We start from the raw sequence: 22,315 nt of genomic DNA, 5'->3' as shown, positions 1-22,315 counted from the left end.
AACTAAAGTGACCAATTTTAAATTAATTAATACGAATTAAATGTCAGTCCTTACCTCGTGTTCTGCTAGATCCATTACTAAAATGTTTTCTGTACTTTGGCATAGTTTAGAATACAAATAGAAGAGTTTCTTGACATCCTCTCTTTCTTATGTGTGACGTTTTCAAAGTGTTAGTGTATTACAGAAAACTATACTAAAATATGTCTTTGTTTCTTCCTTACTCAACACTGCTTTAAGAACTGCACAAATCAGTATTTAAATGTATCTCAGTGACTATTTAGAAAACTGGAATACTCATTGTTTACTTAATTTTAATTAACAAAAATCTGTCTTTCCAGTCAAATGCAACTGTAATCCCTTTAAGCATCAGAACTAATTATATCAAGACAGGGTGTATTTCCTGGAATGAGATGATTGCTCCTCAATTTTTTCTTTTCCTCTTCTTAAATACACTGTGGTTTTTTTTTTCCCCCCACTGAAAAAACTCAAGAGATGGGCAGATAGGGTGCCGATACAGTGTCTCATCCACTTCAAATAGTGACAATGTAAATTATAGAAGTTCAGAGACAAGAATATTTTAACCTTATTATGTAGTACTCTTTTATATAATGATAGTGGCAGGCCAGTCACATTTACTATATCTTCCTTATATACCATTAGAGAAGAAATGTGTAACATTTTAGGAATGCTAAAGATGATATGCATCAAAGACTGGGAAACTGCCACTCAAGAACAAGACCTTGAGATTAAACTAGTTCTGTGAAAACACTGGTTCAGTGCTCAGTAGTATTCAAAAAGAGCAAATGCTAGGCATTATTAGGCAGAGACTTCTGAAGTGTAATTGTGCAACTGTACAACTCTGTGGTATACCCACAGCTTTACTACGCTGTGTAGGCATGGTGCATCTTTCCCCTCTCTCGCCCATTACGAGGCACATAAGAAAATAGGAAAAGGACAACAAAGATTTTCATGAAGACAGGTATTCTTTCCTCCAATACAAAACCAAGAGGTCATTACAAGTAACTAGCATGAGTTCAAAACAAAAGGAGATGGTTCTTAACACTGTGTTGTTAAGTTGCAGAAATCTTTGTTGCAGAATGGTTATACTAAAAGCTTACATGGGTTAAAAAAATTGCTGGACAAATTAATGAAAAAACTATCAAGGACTATTTAATGTATCAAGTGTATAAAAAATATGTTTGGTTAAGTAAATTCTTGAATGGCTGCTGGAGGTTGGGAAACCATATTGTGGAAGTATCATGAAACCCATGCCATTATCTCACCAAGTTCTGTATACGTTCACTGTCAACTATTGTCAGCAACAGGATATTGGCCTAAGTGAACCTACGGTCTCACCAAGTGTGCTCATTTTTATGTACTTTACCCATAAAACTTTACAAGATGATACTATCAAGGCAGGGACCAACACAACACAAAGAAGTGGCATTTACAGGGGTAAAGATAACATTCCACACTACTTTAAGCAGGATAAAGTACTACAAAAAAATTAAAGCCTCATGCCTTACAGCATATCTGAATCAACGGTAAACAGATGTTAGAAAGAACTGTACTCTGTAGAGAGGATATTCCATAAGGAATCCTCTACATATTGCTCAGAAACATCTGGTACAAGCAACACTTGCTTACTAGTGAAACCAAACACTAGGCTGCAACAGAAGGACAATTATAAATTCTGAGTTTAATCATCCCACAGGCAATTGATGGTTACCAGTGTAATGCCTCACATTCTTAGCTAGAGAACCTGGCAAATTATGAGAGGTTCTTTCCCATACATATTGAAGGTAGTGGGGTGTTAACAAGAGCTTTCCGTAAGAATAGCATCAGAACTGACTTGCATCCAAACGATGCAGTGGTGTTTTACCTAATAGAAATAATATCCACAGAAACCTCAAAGTGATTTGATAAATCACAGTGATTAAAAACACAGTGAAACCAACATTCACAATCCAAGTGAAAAAGCCACTGGCACAGCAGTGGCACAAAAGCTCAGACAAACAATTCTGCAGGAAATTCTGACTGTAAACAGTATTGTTCCTGCTTTGACTTCATTCCTTTGCTAACTAAGTCAGTAGCATTTCTCTAGAATCTGAATCTGTCTTCATGGTGGTTAATACCTGGTATAATCACACACTGACCCACTACTATAAATATAAATGAATAATTTATTGCAACTATTTGTTGTTTGTAAGCCTTTAGGGTAAGGTGATCCTGTAATCAGAAGATCTTTTTGGCACATCTGTTTGGATCATATTTATCAGCTAATCATTTTAAAGGATGCCCTTTTAATTTTACTTTCAGGAAAACTTTTTTAAGGTACAGAAAATCAGCTTCTAAGTCAGGAGACTACCTGGTTCTATATAAAGAGATGTTTCATATTGATCCCTATACTTCCAGAATTTAAAAGTAGTTAACATTTTATTGCATTGATGTTGATCCTGACTGAGAGACCACTGTATATCAAGGAGTTACTGACTCACACAGCAGTTGCCCTGAGTGGGGCCAGGCCTGTGCTGTGCTGCGCTATGCTGCACATACTGCTTGGCCTTCAGGCCGTGGTGTGGTGCACAAATCCCTTGGCCACAGTATACACCTAGCTAACGTATGGCAGCAGAGGAGCTTCTGGGCAGCTCCCACTTGGTACTGGTGATAAGGCCACCTGCATATCCTTGCCTTTATCTAGGACTGCAGAAAGAAGTTCTCATGTGAACATCCTGTTTCACAGTGGAAATGATTAATAGAGTTGCTTCCTCGTAAGAAAATCCTGTAATAGCTCAAATGTCCAAAATGGGGGAATCTCTTCTCTGAACAGGGTCTGCCCAGCATGCTGTGCGTGGATCGGAGGCCCGTTCGATGCTACACCACCTGGGGTTGCCCCCACTGAAAGGGATGTAAGATTATCTACATTACTCTTTCCTTACAGTGTTAGCTCTGACAAACAGCATTTTAAATGACACCTCACAGAGTCTGAGTGCCTTTCTTACTGGGATCACAATGGACCAGCACCTCCTGGTGCAAAACAAATGGAATACTGAGGAGGCTTTTAATAAAGATCTTAATCTACAACACATTCCATTAAAACCAGGATGTACTAACTGCCTTAATTATCTCAGGACTTTCAGGTCACAAATTTGACAATGAATTTGGAACAATCTTATTTTAAACTGAATTTATTACCAATGTACTTGTGATTAATTTGCCTAGATTTATGCTGATCCTGTACTGTGATTATTTTCACAGTTGTTAACTCTGAGCCATCTTAAAGCACTGTGAATATGGACTGAAATATAACTGAATTCTGTTAATTGTACCACACTCTGTTCCTTTCCTTCAAACACAGGAAGAGGGATTTATAAAAATCTGAAATGAAGAACAGTGTTATCAGAGAGGTGCTGTTGTGGCTGATGAGTTATAGAATACTGCAAATACAGCTTCAGGGTGGATTTGGTTTTTTCTTCCTCCTCCTAACAGAAAACCTGTATGAACGATGTAGTTCTACAGTTCTCAATTTTGAATCTCTGAAATTACATGGAGTGTGAACCAAAATAATTCATTTGAAAATGTTTTATGAACAGGAAAAGGTCAAAGAGAAACAACAATGATTCTTCATTATGCAGTGATTGCTTATTTTAGGTTCTTGCTCAGGTCTGAAGCTAGATGGAGGAAATAGAGCGAGGTTTTTGCTTTTCTTCCTTGCATGTAGCTTTGAATACTGAAAATGCTGTCATACATTACTGTGGTCCTGTTAACTGCAAAGGCAGGGCAATAGTTGAGTCATGGGACAACTGTGAACAGTAAAGTGATGTGGCCTAATTAAACAACAGTATCAGAAGTGGTAACAAATACATACAGGGTAGCCTAAGCTCAATAGCAAGTGGTGAAAAAGTGTCAAGAAAAGTATGTGCAGGAAGAATGCAAGGACCTATACCAGTTACTTGAAAATTGGTACAATGTAGAGCTAGCTATTTTCACTTTTGAAGCAAATCATACAAATCCATTTTTACATGGAATAAAAATTCCATGTAATTTAGATGTTACTGAAAGGCAACAGGTGAAATATTCCACTAAAAACTATTAATGCTGCTGAGAAAGGCATTCATAAAACCTCATTAGAATTCATGTTCCAGTCTGGGCACCAAATTCTCGAAGGTTTCCTTCAGTTTGGACCAACGTCAGAGAACAGTTATTAGGTAGCCCAGAGGAATGTAAAGTTTCTTTTACTTTAGGACCCCAAGAGAGCAAGGCATAGGAAATTTAACAAAATAACAGCTGAGAAAAGGAATTATTGGTCTTTACAAATACCTTGCAGATAAAAAAAAACACAGTGAGAAAAGAGCTCTGAAAGTTAAAGGATGATTTGGCATGGGGAAAAAAGGTTATAGAAGTTAAAACATTTCTAGCCATCTGAGGAATGAAAGGATCATATTAAGCATCTTTGTAATAGGAGGAATAAAGGCGAGATTCTCTTTTTTACTAAGCTTGACACGTGTCTAGAAATGATTGCGGTTGTGTTCACCACAGACGTACTGGAAGGGCTGCTTTGGTTAATTTATTTTTTTTTTAATTGTATATGCTCATTTGCTTCTAGTGCTTATAATGTGAAATTACATCTAAAATACACCTATAACTGAGTAGTGTATTTCAGATGCATACAAGACGCAACAGGGAATAAATAGCAGGGGTCAGGTGGCTCAAGGGTATCAACTGTGTGCAAGTTCTGAGCTAGGACAAATGGACATAATTTGAGTGAATCCAGTAAAAAGGTTAAAAATAAATAACATGAATGATGTCACATTTCCCAGTAGCTACGAGGGTAATTATTAGCACTAATGATTCATGGCTATTTTTTCCTCACACTATTTGTTCATGTTTCTAATCTGGAGTCACTGTAATAATACAGAAAAAGAAAAATTTTAGGAAAGAAATATTTCAGCGAGACTGGATTCCCTATTCTAAAAAGAGCAAGAGATTATGACCCTTACTCATCTTTGGCTTTGATACCACATCCTTTTCTGCAATAGATCAGTGACAAGTGATGGTTTTGACTTTTAATTTGTAATTGATAAAACCTTGAAAGGAGCCATTCTCCAATGCTCTTGAAAAGAGGTATGTGCTGGAAGACTGTCAAGATCAGAAACAAGGACTTAAGACATTTTACCTAGTTTTTCCACAAATCCACAACTGTATAGACCGAGAATAGAAATTCTTTGTCTCGTTATCTGGAATTCAGAGAGACATATGACAGAAAACACTAACAGATTGTTGCTGCTTCGTAGATATTAGAAAAGCAAGCATTGTATATGAAAATCAGAAGTGAGGGGAAGAGAGACAGTATGTGAGGGTGTGGAAGACAGTGACTATACCATGCTACCCTGTGCCTAAAAGGCAGTCACAAAGACTAGGAACGTAAATGCTTTAGATTTGATACTTGCACACTGACATTTCACTACACTGTTCTATTGGCACTGTCTGGCCCTACAACAACCAAGAGGGCTGCACGTGACAAGCTGTTTGGTGTATTCATTTGCTGGGCTACTATGCAGTTGTCCTAGCCAGGAAAATGAGCATGCTTATCAATTTACATAGATCCTGGTTTGAGCTTTTTGCTGGGTTTTAGAGCTATCTGACGCTTTCAAAATCCAAAGGAAATAAAGTAGACCTTACAGCTCTAACCCTTTGCATTTGATGATGATACATATTTCTTTTAAATGCTAAAAAAAAAAAAAAATCACGTCGAGACTGCAGGTATGCAGGGGCCAAAACTCTTGACTATCCAGAAGGGTATTTACATGGAAAACCATTTGACATCAATGCTCCCAAGAAACGGCCAGTGTTGGGGGGGAGAGATAGGAGAGAGAACCTAGGTACAGCAAAAGCACAGATTGTGTAACATATATAGAGGTTAGGGTGGAAAACAAATAATTTCAAAGAGAAGAAAAGTCAGTAACCTTATTAAGCATGGTGCTGAGACCTAGCACCTGTCCAAAACAGTAAGCCCGCTCAGCAGAACTCTATGCCAATGCAACAATCCTGTGTTCCGACATCTAAGCTGACTCACCTGAAACAGTGCAAGTTGTTTCTGGGTAATTTACCCAAGGAAGTCAAGAATGGAGTATATTATACATCTAAAATGTTCCATTCATAGCTTAAAGGAGCTATGAATATATATATTTATATACACATACATACATATTCATATATACTGTATCTCTAAAATGTTGCATTCATAGCTTAAAGGAGCTCACAAATATACACGTATGTACAAATACATATGTACATAAATATATGTACATATACATCTGTGATATAAGTACACATACATTTATGTGTGTTTGTAAGTGTATATAAACAGACACATCGATATGTGTGAAGAAGAGAATCCACACATACAATTAAGACAGGATCTACATATCCACTGCTTCAGAAATTGAGAAGAAAAGGAAAATCAGACAGGTAGACCTAAAAATGTCACAAGTGCTTTTGTAAGTGACCTTCTTAGGTGTTGGAGGTTCTGTGGACTGATTAATCTGTGACAAAGTTGAATGCATTGCTGCATAAATAACCTACCTGATTGGCGATCAGCCGTGCTAGGACATCCATCCTTGATCCTGACTCCGAAATCATTTTTGCTGCATTAATTACATCAGATGTGTTCTTCAGTGGTCCTCTACCCCTTCAAATGAAACAAAGAACCTTATTACATTATTTAAAAACAGAATAAATCATATCCATGCAAATTAGGCACAGAACTCAACTGAATAAAACAACTAAACCATACAGAAGCAACATTAATTAAAACCCCACCCCTCCAACTGTTTTGTTTTCATGTCCCACAAATTTGTATTGTTTGGCATCAACTGGATGCAGAAGTACCAGAAAGATGTCACACAGTTTTTTCATACTGGGAGCACAACCCATGCCAAATCCTGAGGATACAGATTTTAAGAGAGTACTTGTGCCGTTTGCTTTCCCGTGGTTATATGAAGTTTATGTTCCTTTCCCTTCCAGGAATTTTCTGCTAAGTATGTTCAAAGAAAGTTCAGCACAGTGATGTATTCTGAGACTCATTATGGAGATCTGGTCAGAAAAACTACTTTTTTTTTAAATTTAATTGGTGTACACAAGCATGAATGGAAATATATGAACAGGGCTGCAATTAAAACTAACAAAAGCCACTCAAAATACAGATATGCCATATCTCAAAGTACTTTCCAAATAATTTCATAAATTATTCAAAGAACAATTTTCCATCTAGGAGAACTGTAAAGTTCTTGTGAACAGTTTGTCAAGAAGCCAACCTCTTTTTTTGTACAAATGCCCCCCCCAACCAAAAAAACTTCTTTAATTACATAAGAATGTTTCTAGAACCTAAGAAGTAAAATGTGACTACTTAAGGTAGGTAATATCGACAACCATTATCTTCACATTCTCTTGTGCTTCAGCTTCTTCAATGGTGAAATACTTCAGCTAAACTAAAATCAACACTTAATTATACTTCACACATGTATAAAGTGAGCAACCCTGCTAAATTGAACTTTGCATTTAACGTCTTTGACAAGAATACAATATAGTTTTATTATATAAACATTTGATTCCTGAAGGTCTCATATCACTTTATAAGTAAGTTCTGCAATGGACAAAGGAAGTAGAAAACATGGGGAAAAATGACTATACTTCTTTGTTCAAATGAGAAGACTCTTTTCCTTGAAGTCAATATGGTTTCATGTATAAAGGTGGCAAACCATTCCAGTAAAAAATGCCTTTAGCCTAAAAATATTATCATATGTAGTTATACAAACTTTTCATTCAGTAAAAAGACAGTGATGACAACACAACATGGCAGGCAATGTTTAATCTCTTCTTTTCTTGATTAATTATATTGCTTAGCAAAGAACTGCTTGTTGATCCTTGGGGTAAAAGCATACTTTACAAATTACAGTGCCTTATTCTCAACTTTTGAAGCCCACATTTGGAACAACCTAGAATTGGGTATTTTACATGTTATTTTTCTACAGAAAGGTATCATCTTGATATGGAAAACCTATTTAGCAAATTGATCAGAGTTTACAGAAGAATAATAGTGTGTGTGAGAAATGAATCTGCAAATGCAATCCCATGCGTCCAGGATTAAGTACTTCAAACTTCACCATACCCTTCATTTGCCTTTCCTGGTATTTTCCCTTCTAACCTTTCGTTGCACAACTGAATTCTTAGGACTGCATACTGAACCTTCCCACCATTTCAGTCCACTGATTAGTTTTTCATTGCTATTTGCATTGTGGCAAATTCCAAAGGCCATAGGTATGTCAGTTGTTCATAGCAAGTCCTTTAGGTGCTGTACAGACTATAAGCAGTCCAGTACCCGCCTGGAAAGTTACAACACAGTCTACCAGTCAAACAGAAAAGGTGAACATAACCCAGAATTAAAGAGGCGGGGAAAGGAGAGATGGCATAACAGTGCAAGTAATTTCTGCTTAGGTAATTCTTGTGAGTATCAGCCAGCAGGTTTTTTGACATCTGAAGATACGCTGGCCGAGTATTTTGAAGGTGAAACTATTCAATTAAACTAGCAATTTTCTTGTACCTGTGCAAGTCCCTCAGAGGATCTGGCTAACGAGAATGAAACAGTTGTATCCAAGGAAAGTATTTCAAACAAATGAAAATTTCCACCACAAATACAGCCACCATGAGAGCCATTAGAGGAACACTCAGCAACGAGGACTGACAAGACTTCTGCTCCACTTGCCACCTAATTGCACCAAAGGTTCAAGCTCCTCTCTACCACATTGTCTAAGAAATGTGGGGCAGGATGCTTATGAGCTATAAACCACAGCTAAGTCTTGAAATAAATGCTTAGAAATAGTATTTAAGAATGTCTCAGGCTTATATTAAAGTGTTGAAGAACCAGCATGTTAAGTTACACATACAAAGAGGGCTCCTTTTCTACGCAACCAAGCAGAACTATCTGTGCTGCTTTTTTTACCTTCACATAAAATCCAGACCCTTTTAAATAAAGTACAGGTTTAATTGCCTTGGGGTATGGCATAATGAGCCATTAGTCCCAATTTATGACGTTTGGCAATTCTATCCACTAAATACTTCTAAAAAAATACTTGGGAGAGTACACCAAATCTGCTGAATCACCAGCCAAATGGAAGAGACAGAAAAAACAGGATGAAATTTCTATGGGGACAACAGCAAACTCTAAATTTGGACATAAATAATCAACTGCATAGAAAGAGATATAGCCTATATAGCAGGTTTTAAAAAAGATATAGGGGTTATTACAGTGGGTCAGTCTGAACAAGAGTACATGAGGTAGTGCTGTTATGAAAATAGCAGATGCCACACCAAGGTACACAAATAAGTAGATATCCAAAACAAAATTTTCCTTTTGTTTTCTCAGTTTTGGTAACACTGCAGCTGCAGTTCTGTGTGGATTTCCATGAAGAAAGTTTTGACACGATTGGAGACCATGCAAATAGGATGATTAGACATGTTGGAAACATGACCAATAAGGGAAGATTAGAGGGTTTAAACCCTTCTTTGATATAGAAATTTCAAAATTAGGAGTGGGGCAAAGGAGGAATCGTAAGCAAGAGAGGCTGTAGGATACACATGGTAACAGTCTTCAAATGGGCTTCATGGCTGTAGTGGACAGGGGAGGTAGTATTGAGCTTACATTCTAGGAAAGAAGTTTCCAGTGAGGTGCTGAAATCATGAGGAACTGGAACAGAGCAGCCAGGAGGTTGTTCATCCATTGGATGAGACTAGACAGACACCTCTTATGAATGATGGGATGACTTAAGTCCCCTTCTGAGGTCTCTTCCAGTCTGATTTTATTATTTTAAATTTAACAAAGAGGTTTCATATTGTTTGGTGAGTGACTACCAGTTTCAATGTGTGTTGCCTTCTAATATTATCAGTTCAGCTGTGCATTTTGTGAATTCCCAGTTTTCCTGATTTAGCACCAGATCAGCAGATTCAGAATGCCACTAGCTCAGATTAACTCCCTGAATCCAGATGTTAGAGTCACAGAAAGTCTATTAAATCATCTAGGTTGTTTTCTCCAGCCAGTAGACTGCTTCCTAGCAGTTTTATATTTACTTGCCTTTTTTTCTGGCAAGTTTGAAGTATGAAAAAACACTTTGCTTGGGAGGCTGTTTCCCTGAGCTATCCATCTCACTGTCTGGAATTTTTTTCAGATATCTCACTTAGTTCTCTCTCCATATCATTGTACCAACATCCCTTTCATTCTACAAATGTAGTTCATGATTCTCCTCCACCAGGTGCTGAAGCATCCCTGCCTAATCTGTGACTATTGTGGTACTGGTCCAGTTATCAAGAATAACCAAATTACTATAATATAGATCTGCATGCAGAAGCTTAAGAAGATGAGCTTAGCTCATGCACCTATAGCAGATGCTTAAAGACAGATTAAAAAAAATCCTTCCCACCATGTACCATCTGCTGGTCAACAGCATCACAAAATTTCTCCTTTGCGGAGTTTTCCATCTTTTTCCCTCTTCTATGAGAGAAATTCTAATTTCTTTGCTATGGTGTCCATGTACTTTTTTTTTTTTGTCAGCCTTATCTTACTATTTTTTCCCCTGCTTCCAGTCTCTGTAATTTTCAAAGCCAAACTTCATCTCACACACTCAGTTACTGCATTTACTGAAATTCTTTCCCAATAATTTCATTGGGTTCACAGCCTACAGTAGACTCTCAATGCCAGATTTTGATTCATTGCATGGAAGATCTAATATAACTATTTTCCTCACACTTCACAATTTCCAAGCATAAAGCCTTACTAGCTAAGTAAGTTGATAAAACATTCAAGGCTATGAAAACAAAGATGAGACAGAAAGTACTATATTTATGAGCAATTTTATGCCACCTGCTCTATCCAATGAGGAAACTAGGAATAGATCATAAATAATTTGAGAGAGACATCCAGCTAAATCTAACTAGAAGGAATGTAATTAGATTGTGTACAATGAAATCAGTTTAGAATATCTCAACAAAGTTGTAGGAGAAAAGAAAGCTTCACAGAAATGTTTCTTGGAAGGTACAATCAGAAGAAGAAAAAAGCTGGAACATGTGTTAATTGGTACGACACCAAGGGGCTTGGAAAATTGTGAAAGAGAGATCTAAGCCTCTCAATCTAATCATCCTTGCTCCAAGGCATGACAAACAATGTATCTGCAGAGTAACTCCATCCCTGTCTGCCTAAACTTAACAACAATTAGCAGGCATCAGTATCGGGCATTATTTTCTTTTTTTCTTCACACTGGAATTTCACTCTGAAAAGTAACGATGGAAAATATTCTCTTCATTCTTACATTAACAGAAACTTGTACTCTTACCTGAAATCCAAAAGGCCTTTGCCATCACATTTTCCAGGAATAGAGAGTCTTCTGTCTCTGAGCAAAGCTGAGTGGCTTACTCCTACTCACTGTACTCACCTTAGCAAATGTTTTGTACTTTCCCTGCATCAGAAACAATACGGAGCTCTACCAACTAGTCAGTCTCAAACAATAAACTACCTAACATACGTCTAACACCATAAGCTACCATCAAACATAAGCATTTCATAGCACTGCAAGCATTTCAAGGCATGAACTTAAGCTTCGCAACTACTGTCATCTCCAAACCACAACCTGAGCGGTCTTTGTCATGTGAAATTCTTGAGCTTCAGACACTGACCACTACATTATCAGTCCTAATTTCTAGCTCAGCAAATCCTGACACCTCCCACTGTAATTCTAGGTTTGTGGGGACACTGCAGAAAGCGGCACTAACTCCAAACGAGTACAGACCCAGCAATACATCTATCTCTTCGGTCCTTGCTGTTCCAGTCAAAGCTCAGCACTGGATCCAGCTTTGCAATCCCGGCCAACCCCAGACCAATGTCCATCTGAGCAGCCCCAACTTGTATCATCAGTTACGGTTCAGGCTTGGCCTGGATGAGGCCGACTGTTGGCTAGGGCTCCTGGTTGATGGGAATCAACTGGAACACTTCTTGACTTTGTGAAGAAGGTCAGAGCACTCATCCAGGTGACTATCATGTTACTTAAGGTACATGCTCTTGGGGAAAGTGCATTAATTATATTGCTATTAGTTTATTTAGTTTTATAAGGTACATCCGTTATCTTATCCACAGAGACAGAAAGATATTCCTAAACAAATTCTTTACATTTTATATACACTACAGTATTTAGTTAAAATTCAGTTGTCACTACATTCCATGGTTCCACTTGTGCCTTCTGCAGTTCTTCCCCAACCAAATACAGAGTGTGTTTCTAATTTCTTCTACCTTCCCACTGCTGCTTTGCAAAATGCTTCTAATACTGGCATAGTTAAGAAATCTGGATTCCCATCACACACTCTGGTCTCTACTCCATGAGCTGTTTCTTAATTTTGTTTTTTCTTTTTCTTTTTTCAACCTAGTGATTGTGTGAAGTTCTGGGAGCAGGGATAAGGAAGCAGGTTTTGGCTGGGATAGAGTTAATTTTGTTCATAGTAGCTAGTATGGGGCTTTGTTTTGGATTTGTGCTGAAAACAGTGTTGATAACACAGGGATGTTTTTGTTATTGCTGAGCAGTGCTTACACAGAGTCAGGGCCTTTTCTGCTTCTCACCCCACCCCACCAGTGAGTAGGCTGGGGGTGCACAAGAAGTTGGGAGGGGACACAGCTGGGACAGCTGACCCCAACTGACCAAAGGGATATTCCATGCCGTATGACGTCATGCTCAGCATATAAAGCTGGGGGAAGAAGAAGGAAGGAGGGGACGTTTGGAGGGATGGTGTTTGTCTTCCCAAGTAACCACTACACGTGATGGAGCCCTGCTTTCCTGGAGATGGCTGAACCCCTGCCTGCCGATGGGAAGGAGTGAATGAATTCCTTGTTTTGCTTTGCTTGTGTGCGTGGCTTTTTCTTTACCTATTAAACTGTCTTTATCTCAAGCCATGAGTTTTCTCACTTTTACCCTTCCGATTCTCTCCCCCATCCCACTGAGGGGGGAGTGAGCAAGCAGCTGTGTGAAGCTTAGTTGCTGGCTGGGGTTAGACCATGACAAGGATTCACACTTCACTCACTACAAATGCTCTATTAACTTACTGAGTGAATCACTTTTTTCTCTTTTTTCTAGGAGAATCAGTTTTGCAGTTCTGCAATCAATTCCTGCAGTAGCTTTTCTTCAGAAAAACAAAGTGGGCATGCAATCAGAATTTACAGGTATAAGGCTCATGGCTAATGTGGATTTAACCCTCCAGGCTGAAAGGAAGTGAAACTCCCGGTTCCTGGCTAAATACCTAATCTATCACCTATCTATCTATCACTAGAATATACTACTCTCCTAGCAATATTTTTAAACAAATCTTTTATCTCAATTTTGCCTTTTTTTTAATTGTAAGGAAGGACTGGAATTATACTTACAGATCCCAACTGAAAAGGGGAGCCTAAACCCCACAGAAGGAGGGATGTAACCTCATATTTATCATTTCTGTAGATCATTTTGTCTGCCCCTCCCAGCTCAATGTGCATGGTTTTAGATGAAATTTGTGAAGTGCTTGGTGTTCAAGAATGGAAAATTATGGTTTTTAGAATCAAGGCTATAAACAAAAAAACCTTTTATTTCACCCGGCTGCACGTCTCTATCAGTTACACTTAGACAAACAGGAGGCAGCAGAGTTCCTCAGGAAATTCAGTTAGGGAGAACGTAATTGTAGATTGTACAGGTGGATCCCAGAGCTGACCTTTGCCTGTGGACACAGGAGCAAGAAAGATTCTAGTTTCACTCACTTTCTATCCCAGTCTGAGTTTACACATTTGGAAATTAGGAGAAAAAAATTCTTGATGTTAGCAAAACTGCTAGTGTAACTGACTAAAGGCCAAAACCACACTCAACATTTACAGATGCAATGGCTGAAGCAGTTCCACTCATTAACAAAATAAATGTAATATAAATAACAGTGTAGCCAGATGAGAAAAGGACAGTGTGAAGAAACACTAAAAGGTATGAGGTGAATGACCGTAAGCTCTCTGTATTAAATAGTATTCTGTAGCTATAAATACCTTTTGTGAGTAAAGGAATTTAAGACTTACAAAAATACCTGGACTATATGGACCCAGGAATGGGTCAGTGAAGGTCCAGGCAATGTGAACGCAGCACATATATTACTAACTATTCTATAATTCTGGAAATTAAAATGAGTTTAAGACAGAAGTTTCTCTCCCCTCTTCTTTTTTGCCTTCCTGCACTGGCAATGTATCAGGTCTGCACCTCCCTCAAAGAGGAATAAGAGAGAGGAGGTCCAAAAATATAGGCTTTTTTACAGCAAGAGTGGGGTGATATATATGAAACAAATATACTTTGTAAATGAGTATTACATGGGCTGATCTGGCTAAGACTGGTTTTTATTGGATTGGTACCTTTGAGTGTGCAGAAGTCAGCCACAGACCCTACAGGAGTTCTGAACGCTGCCCTTCAAACTCTCTTGGTAGAAATGTTGGCAGAGCAATCGACCTCATTTTGCCTATCAGTTCCAAATGGTGTCTGCTGAGATCCAATAAATACTGTCAATTCATAATCAAACAAACAAGTTGGAAGCATGCAGAATATAACAAAGAGATGAGTAACAGCCAACATGATTTTTCAAGGATAAATATTGTCAGACCAATGTAAAATAAGCTTTTATGGCTTCTGGAAAGATTAGAAGCTGTAAATACCATTTATCTTCAGACATGCTTCTGAAATTGTCTCCTGATGTATTTTCATAAATTACCTAAAGAGTATGTGGTCTAGACAAAATAATTGCAAGGGAGATGCAAAACTGCTGGAAAAGCATACTCCAAGACAGACTGGTTATCAAAGGGCCACTGTCACAATGGAGGGAAAAATAGAAGAAGGAACCTGGTTTTGCTGGGATCTGCCTTGGTTTCTGCGCTGCTCAGTTCTTTCTTTATGACTTTAATGGAGGAAAAAAGAGAATGCTTAATGAACTTAAACTTGATACTGATGTGGAAGGGGAAGGAAATAGGCTGGGAGGCCAGACTTGGAATTAAGAATTATCTTTAGAAAAGTATGGAAGAAAAAGTAGATGCAATTAAAAAAGGGTATGTGCACTCAGGTAGGTAAATCAAATGCACAGATACAAGTGGAGAGTCAGTCCCTACACAACAGGACATAAGAAGCAATTTGGAATTTCAGTGGATCACAAATCTATCAGGAATAAATACCAGCATGCTGCAGAAGAAAAGGCAACGGGAAAATGGTAAACACAGAGGAGAAGTAACACTTCTGCTCTTTTTTACAGAAACAAGGTCTCTGTAGAAGAATTCCTGGAAAGACATAAGACTTAATTTATAAAAGAGAAGACCGAGTACCAACAGCATGCATTAGGTTTGGGTTTGCTTCCTAAAGCTTCAGCTTATTATGGTGGAATAAGCAGTAAGAATCTGTGAAAAATCTTTACATGGGAATTCCTCTTCAACTGCAGTCACTAGGTTATGTGGCACAAGAGGATTATATGGCACTTACACAGTTATATGGTTACATGGTCTATCAACAATGACATCTTATCTAACTAATATCACGCATGTGTTATCTTGAAGGCATCTATTCTGTCAAAGCAGCCACCTTCTGTTCCAGGGAACAGTAGGAAGTGACACAGAATTTCTGGATGAGCCTGCAATAATTAGCCCAATGAATTCTACAGTGCTAGCTTTGAAGAAACCAAAGAAGTGGGAAAAATACTAAACACAGAAACACTTCAAAAGTCCAGACTTTTCCTTTGAGTTAAATTGGCAGGAGGCCAACTATACTTCCTTCTTCTCCCAGACCTTTGCAGAATGATAATGCAACTGTGGCTAAAGCAATATTGAAAATGAAGGCCAGTGTAAAAATCCACAGGGGCAGTTAAATCTTTTGCACCAGTGTGGTAGTTAAATGGGAACTGGAAAGTACTGTTATTTACAGCAGGCTTTTTTACATCAATACAAGTTTGTATCAGTCCTATGATTTCTTTCTTTTTCTGCTCTGGGGCAGATTCTACGATCTAGATACTTCATTGTTGATCTTATGTTGGTCATTTTCTTATCTAGGTCATCCTTCTCTCCCCAAATCCCTTGTGCTTTCACCAGCTTTACAAAATTAATAAAGTTATTTTTTAGAAGGCTTTGCTCTAAGAGGAACCCAGTCATTTATTTCTTTTTGTTCCTCTTACTTCCTGTATTTTGCCACCCAAGACCGAAATAGAGCAATCAAAACTTTTCTCAGCTCTTAGTAGACAATACAGAGGCAGATTTTTCAAAGTCCTTTAGTGTCTACCAATTTCAATTCCGGTAGCGATGTCCAAAATTCTCTGAATTTCACTAAAATCATGATCGCTCGTGTGGTCTCTGAAGAAAATACAAGTCTTCTGGTAATTTCACAAAACATCGTGAAAACCCTATGGTATATTTGCAGTTCACCTTCGGTGCCATGCCTGTGCAACAGTGATTCTCATTCGTGGGCCACAACTGCCCCTCAGGCACTGCAACACAGAACAGCATGGTCCCTGGCTATCAGTCTGCAGAAGCCCTTAGGTCCATCCTCGATAGTGTCTGTTCCTGACCTCTTCATACTTTTCCCAAAGCAGGCCATTTCTAACCCTGTAAAATACAATGTGACTACATAACAACAAACAAAATGCCCTTCATTTGTATTACTGTTTGGACAAACAATTTGATAATATTAAAACACAGAAGAGACCTTTTCTTAATGATCCACTCTTTTTTCTTCCTCTCTCTGCTTTGATTAATGAAGTAGGAATAGAGCTATTTAAACATGAAAAGGACAAAACACTCTTGTTTCTAAGCTCACATATCCTATTTTGTCAGGTGTATAAACTTCGTTAGAAAAATCCAGGCACTGAAAACTTGGCTGCAGGGTCAAATGTGAACATGACAGTATTGCAAAATAACTGTCACTAGAAGTGCTATTTCTGGTCTCCAATTTTAAAAAGCATATGACTTAACACCGAGGAATTCTTGCTTCAGAATGTAGTCCTATATAGCAGAGTGCTGCTCCATCATCCTAATCATGACACTTTTGAAACTGAGAAATCCTGAAATAGTTAGTAGGGAAAAAATGCTGGTATTACTTGAATAATTACTGAACATTATGTTACCTGTCAAAGATGCTTCATAATTTGGAACTACATCTTAAAATAGTATGGAAGAGAAGAGAAGAGAAGAGAAGAGAAGAGAAGAGAAGAGAAGAGAAGAGAAGAGAAGAGAAGAGAAGAGAAGAGAAGAGAAGAGAAGAGAAGAGAAGAGAAGAGAAGAGAAGAGAAGAGAAGAGGACACGAGGCAGAAGTCAAGTGGGAACAGAAAAGAAGGTATGTCAGGAGAGGAGCTGTATGTGTAGCCTGGGAGGTGGAAGAGCAGCTGAAACTCTTACTACAAATTCTTAAATCAGAAGTCTAACAAAACTAATCACAGCATATCAGATATGTGGAAAGCAAAGCATCAAAGGGATATGTTTGTACATGTCTGAGACTGATGTGTATGTATATGCATTGAATATTTATATGTGCAACAACCAAACACAGAAGTGTCTGTATGTTTACATACACTTACAGAGGTGAAAATCTAAGAATTGTGAGATCTTCCCATACTTACACTTGTGCACACAGACAGACACCCTTTCCCTTTACCTAGGACATCCAAAGATGTTTGGACTTCTCTTGCCAACCCTGATGAAATGCGTTAATGAAAATGTCCAATTTCTACCCAGTTGAGACCAGCTGCAGGAGGTGTATGTACTAAAAACAAACAAACAAAACACCATATAATTAAATATATATATTTTTAATATATGTAAAATAATAACAATATAAAATTATCATTGTGATCTGAAGATGAAAAGCACTTCATAGCGCTTCACAAAGCTAGTTGTTGTTACTAAATTATTTTCTCAGTGGATTTTACGCTGGACTAAAAAAAAAAAAAAGTAAAAAAGAAAAAAAGAAAAGAATGCCAAAAGCCTGTAGTGATAAAAATAGTGGAAAGACAGGAAGCTGCTCTCCTGCAGCAGGTCTCAACTGGGTATAAACTGTACACTTTGATGATGCATTTCATCAAAGACTGCAAGAGAAGTCCAAATGTCCAAGGGTGTCTGTCTGTGTGCTTAAGTGTAAGTATGGAAAGAGCTCGCAATTCTTAGATTTTCAGCTCCGTAAGTGCATGTAAACACAGAAACACTCCTATGTTTGGTAGTAGTTTATTAAAAATAGAGATGAAATTGTAACAAAAGCAGTGGTTTGTACAATATAGCACAACTGAGTAAATTTGATGATGCCATCACTGAGTAGATGCCATCCATGAAGCTCCATGATTTGTGTTTTGTTTAGTTACAGAGGAAACAATTTACAGATGTAGAAACTGGTTCCCCCAGTTAGCTATTTCATAGCCACTTTTCCCTGTGCCACCAGAAATCTCTCCCCAAATCTCCCTCTGATCTGTTTATCACGTCCATACACAAACAGTATTGGTACAATGTAAGAGAATACAACATCAAAAGTGAGTGAGTTCTGGTATCTAAACCAGGCATCAATTATTTGTTTCTCACCTCTTTTTCCTCTCATTATCTCTTTCTGCTTCCAAATCCAGCTTTTCAAAGGACACTTTGATTTTTTAGTTGCTAAGAAGGTCAGCAGATCTTACCAGTCATGGGCTTTAATTTGGATGTCTATAATTTTTAATCGTGATGTTACATATCTACAGTTACTGTTTTGCTGATTACAGGAAAAGACTCTGCTATTTGCCTCATCAATCTCCCTTCTCCTATTTTCCCTGTCATGAACAGAAATTATCCAGACACTTTTAACATCTCTAATAGAAGAAACCATCCAATAGCCTCACAGACTGTATGTTTCTGTAATTTTTAAAATCCAAGCCTTTCCATAAGTAGCAACTATTTGGTTATGAACAAATAACGTTAAAATTGTATGCATACATGTTAATAAATGCACAGCTTCCTTGCACTCTGACCCGGATTATGCAACGAAGTGGACAATGCAAAAGGGGATGTCAAATCTTCTCCTTTACAAACAGGCCAGACACACTGTCCATGATACTTCTGTAGGCACTGACAGCCTGTCTGCAGAGGTACTTAGGGTTGTGTCCTGTGAGGACTGAAAAAGCAAACAGGGAGGTATTTGGCTATGTGGAGTATGTTTCAAATGCAACAGCACTGCAGCTCCATATCTGCACTTTCTCAAAGCACAGAGGTGAATTACAGCTGAGTCAGAAAGTCAGCATTATCTCTAAGGACTCCCACTGCAGAGTGGCCCATCTGCTTCCCACTCTTATGGACAATGTGTTGAATTTTCAACAGGAGTTGTAACGTGGTCTAGAAAAAGCAAGTCTTAACATCCTGGAAGCAGAAAAAAGCCATTGGAGGGTTACTAATGAAACAAAATATGAATGTAGGCAGTACAGTGCAAACATATAGCAATGCCACTTAAGTCAATATTGTCTTATAAAATCCTCTTGCTATGCTGTAACCTTTAAAAAATGAAAGAAACATTCCCTTTGTTCTTCAAAGTGTATCTTTTCAGTTCTCCAATGAGAGAAAGCAAATAAATTGTTCCAAAAATCATTTATTGCATCTGTTTTCTATTAACTTTTTTCCTTTAAAAGAATCCAGCCACATACATATCCAGACTATTTCCTTACTGTTTCAGAACATGCCTTGTAGCAAGACCTGTTACAGCAATTAAAACTCAGTGAATCCCAACAGTTAGAGGTTAAAATTCAAACAGCAAATTTGAATTTGGTGCTTTATGACCACTATGCAATAATTTTTTGAGGGTATTTATTTCTTGTTCAATTACGTCATTAAAAAAAATTAACTTAATGCAGACCTTACCTTTTGAAATTTTACAGCAGTGCACAGACACTCATGAACAGAGTGTTAAAACTGAGTTACTGGGAACTTGGCACAGGGTAATGCTCTCGTGGGACATTATCTCCCTAAAACAGGACAGCTGATCTCTCTCTGGACTATTATGTGTCCTCACCACTGCATCTTCAGCTGGATTGTGAGACTTCCCAAACCATTCTTCTGCTGAGTTTTTATCATTCAGCTGGCCTGTGGTCCTACATGACCACTCCAGCCTGTGCATAATCAATCCATTGCTATTCATTAACCAAACTACATGCATCCTCACGACTTTAGTGAGGTACAAAGGACTGTCCTAAGTCACCATTTCTACATCTGCAGCAACAGTTTCTACTGGCTATTTATAAGTATCTTCTGTGTACAGTTTCACCAATTTTGCAGCAGGAACTGCCTGGGGAGTCTGGACGGGCCAGATTCTCCACCTCGGCTGCTTATCAACACAGCAGGAGCTGCCTGAGGAAACCTTAAAGACACTCTAGAACTCTCATCTGGAGAGCTCCTGCACCACCTGGTTACATCCTTCTTGGTGAAGGTGCCTAGAAGTTCAGTCACTCACCTTGTCTGCATTCAGTCCACTGTTCCAAGTCCATCCATTGTCTCATGGATGCAAATGACTACACGGGGAGTGCCTGGACCACACACGCAATTAAATGAATTTACTAGCACATTCCGTGAAACATGAAATTGTCACGTTTTTCTAACTTTTGAAACCTTTTCCATGTTTTTAGAACAAAGCAGGGATAGAGTGCATGGTAGGATCTGACCCTACATGTTTTCACGCTTAGTAAAACGAACAGCATATATGAACGAGCAGAAAGTACCTCCTCCTCTGGCCTCAAGCAAGTATGATAATTTCTGGATGTAGAAAATAAGCTAATACAGAATAAATCAATGCAATTTAAAACCACAAACTACTTGAAGAAAACCATTAGGAACTCTGGCAGATGCATAACTAAACACTTAAATTCAGAAGCGCTGAGCTAAAGGTTGAGGGTGCCAGCTACCCTCTGGACATGGAGTTATGGAGAAGCTTTTAATTACATCATCACAAACCCAGAGTAAAAAGTATGGTACAATTTACTTACTCCTTTGAGGGGGGTGGGGGTGGGAATGGATGGTAGCAAAAGATGTAGACACTGTAAAGAACTGTCTTCTAATGGATTTTTAGATTTTTCAAGCATGAAAGCAAACAAAAGAGAGAGTAAATTCATTATCCAAAAATAAAGATTGAAAAACTCAAACTTTGAGTTCAGAGAGCTCTTTTTTATGAATTATAGTAAGACAAAAAGACTGTCATGAACTAGAGTCACAGAATGAGACCTCTGATTCAGTAATATGGGATAAAAGTGCCAGCTGTATTATATACCCAAATAGCTGTAATTATGCATTTATATGTACTATATGACCATCTGTCATTCTTGAGCTTACACTTTTGATCTGTTTTTTTTCCCTAATCCAAATGACCGCAATCCCACTAATCAGATGACAGTAGAAATTGCAAAGGAAGGTAGATTAATTATTTCAGTTTGCTCTCACATATGTCAGTAGTTCACAACATTAAACACCACATATATTTTGTGGCGAGATAATTAGATACCTTTTGGAGTAGCTGCCTCTACATGGAGACTACCTTACAAGTAAAGACAGTGTATCTATATTTCAATACCAGCGAAACAAACTGGAAAATCTGGGAAACCTGTCTCACACACACCCGCACCCACACACACGCATGCGCATGCACGTGCGCGTGCACACACACAGGGTGACCTGCTTTCTTAACAAGTTTCTAGCTTTCATTACACCTCCCAGATTAACACAGCACATAGTACATCAATGTATGAAATGCGGGATCCTTCTCCACTATCCGCCACCTGACTTCCTTGGAAATATCTATGGCCAATGGATCAAACGTAGGTATTTTACGCAGCTGGTCAAGACAAACCATGGTAGTCCCACTCTGCCATAAACTCCAGCTACGAAACAGGGCTGAGGACAAGCAATGAGGCCTGGAGAATGTTCTCCATGCAATTCTCTGTATTCTAGCAGGCAAAGCACTATTAACCTGCCACCAGCTCACCTGGCAATTCCCTTCAGCGCTTCCCTAGACATGCTAATTGTCTGGATGTTTTATTGACTGCATCTGTTGCTGCATGCAGCCATCCTGACACAAGGACTGCCTATGCACAATAGATATGCCTTGAATACACCACAGGCATTATGGTCTACTGCCATTTACACAAAGAATTCCACTTTGGGGCTTTCGGGTATTTAGAAGATGTGACTCCTCAATGGATGATGGAGATAACTAAGCACTTTTACAAATTTAAGTTTCTGTACTTACAAAGTCA

The 22,315-nt window shown here is 38.3% G+C and overlaps 1 protein-coding gene across 1 annotated transcript in view; it reads right to left on the bottom strand.

Annotated features, from left to right (window-relative positions):
- The window catches only part of CTNNA3 (catenin (cadherin-associated protein), alpha 3), a 561,928-nt gene that overhangs the window by 16,557 nt on the left and 523,056 nt on the right, over positions 1–22,315 (bottom strand). Inside the window, exon 16 of the mRNA XM_009325826.1 lies at positions 6,586–6,691. Within this exon, the coding sequence (XP_009324101.1) occupies positions 6,586–6,691 (106 nt within the window). The remainder of the gene's footprint in view (positions 1–6,585; positions 6,692–22,315) is intronic.

Source organism: Pygoscelis adeliae, unplaced genomic scaffold (genome assembly GCF_000699105.1).
Source record: "Pygoscelis adeliae isolate BGI_AS28 unplaced genomic scaffold, ASM69910v1 Scaffold4, whole genome shotgun sequence".
NCBI lineage: Eukaryota > Metazoa > Chordata > Aves > Sphenisciformes > Spheniscidae > Pygoscelis > Pygoscelis adeliae.
The sequence above is the reverse complement of the archived record's forward strand: the minus strand, read 5'-3'. Positions and strand labels throughout refer to the sequence as shown.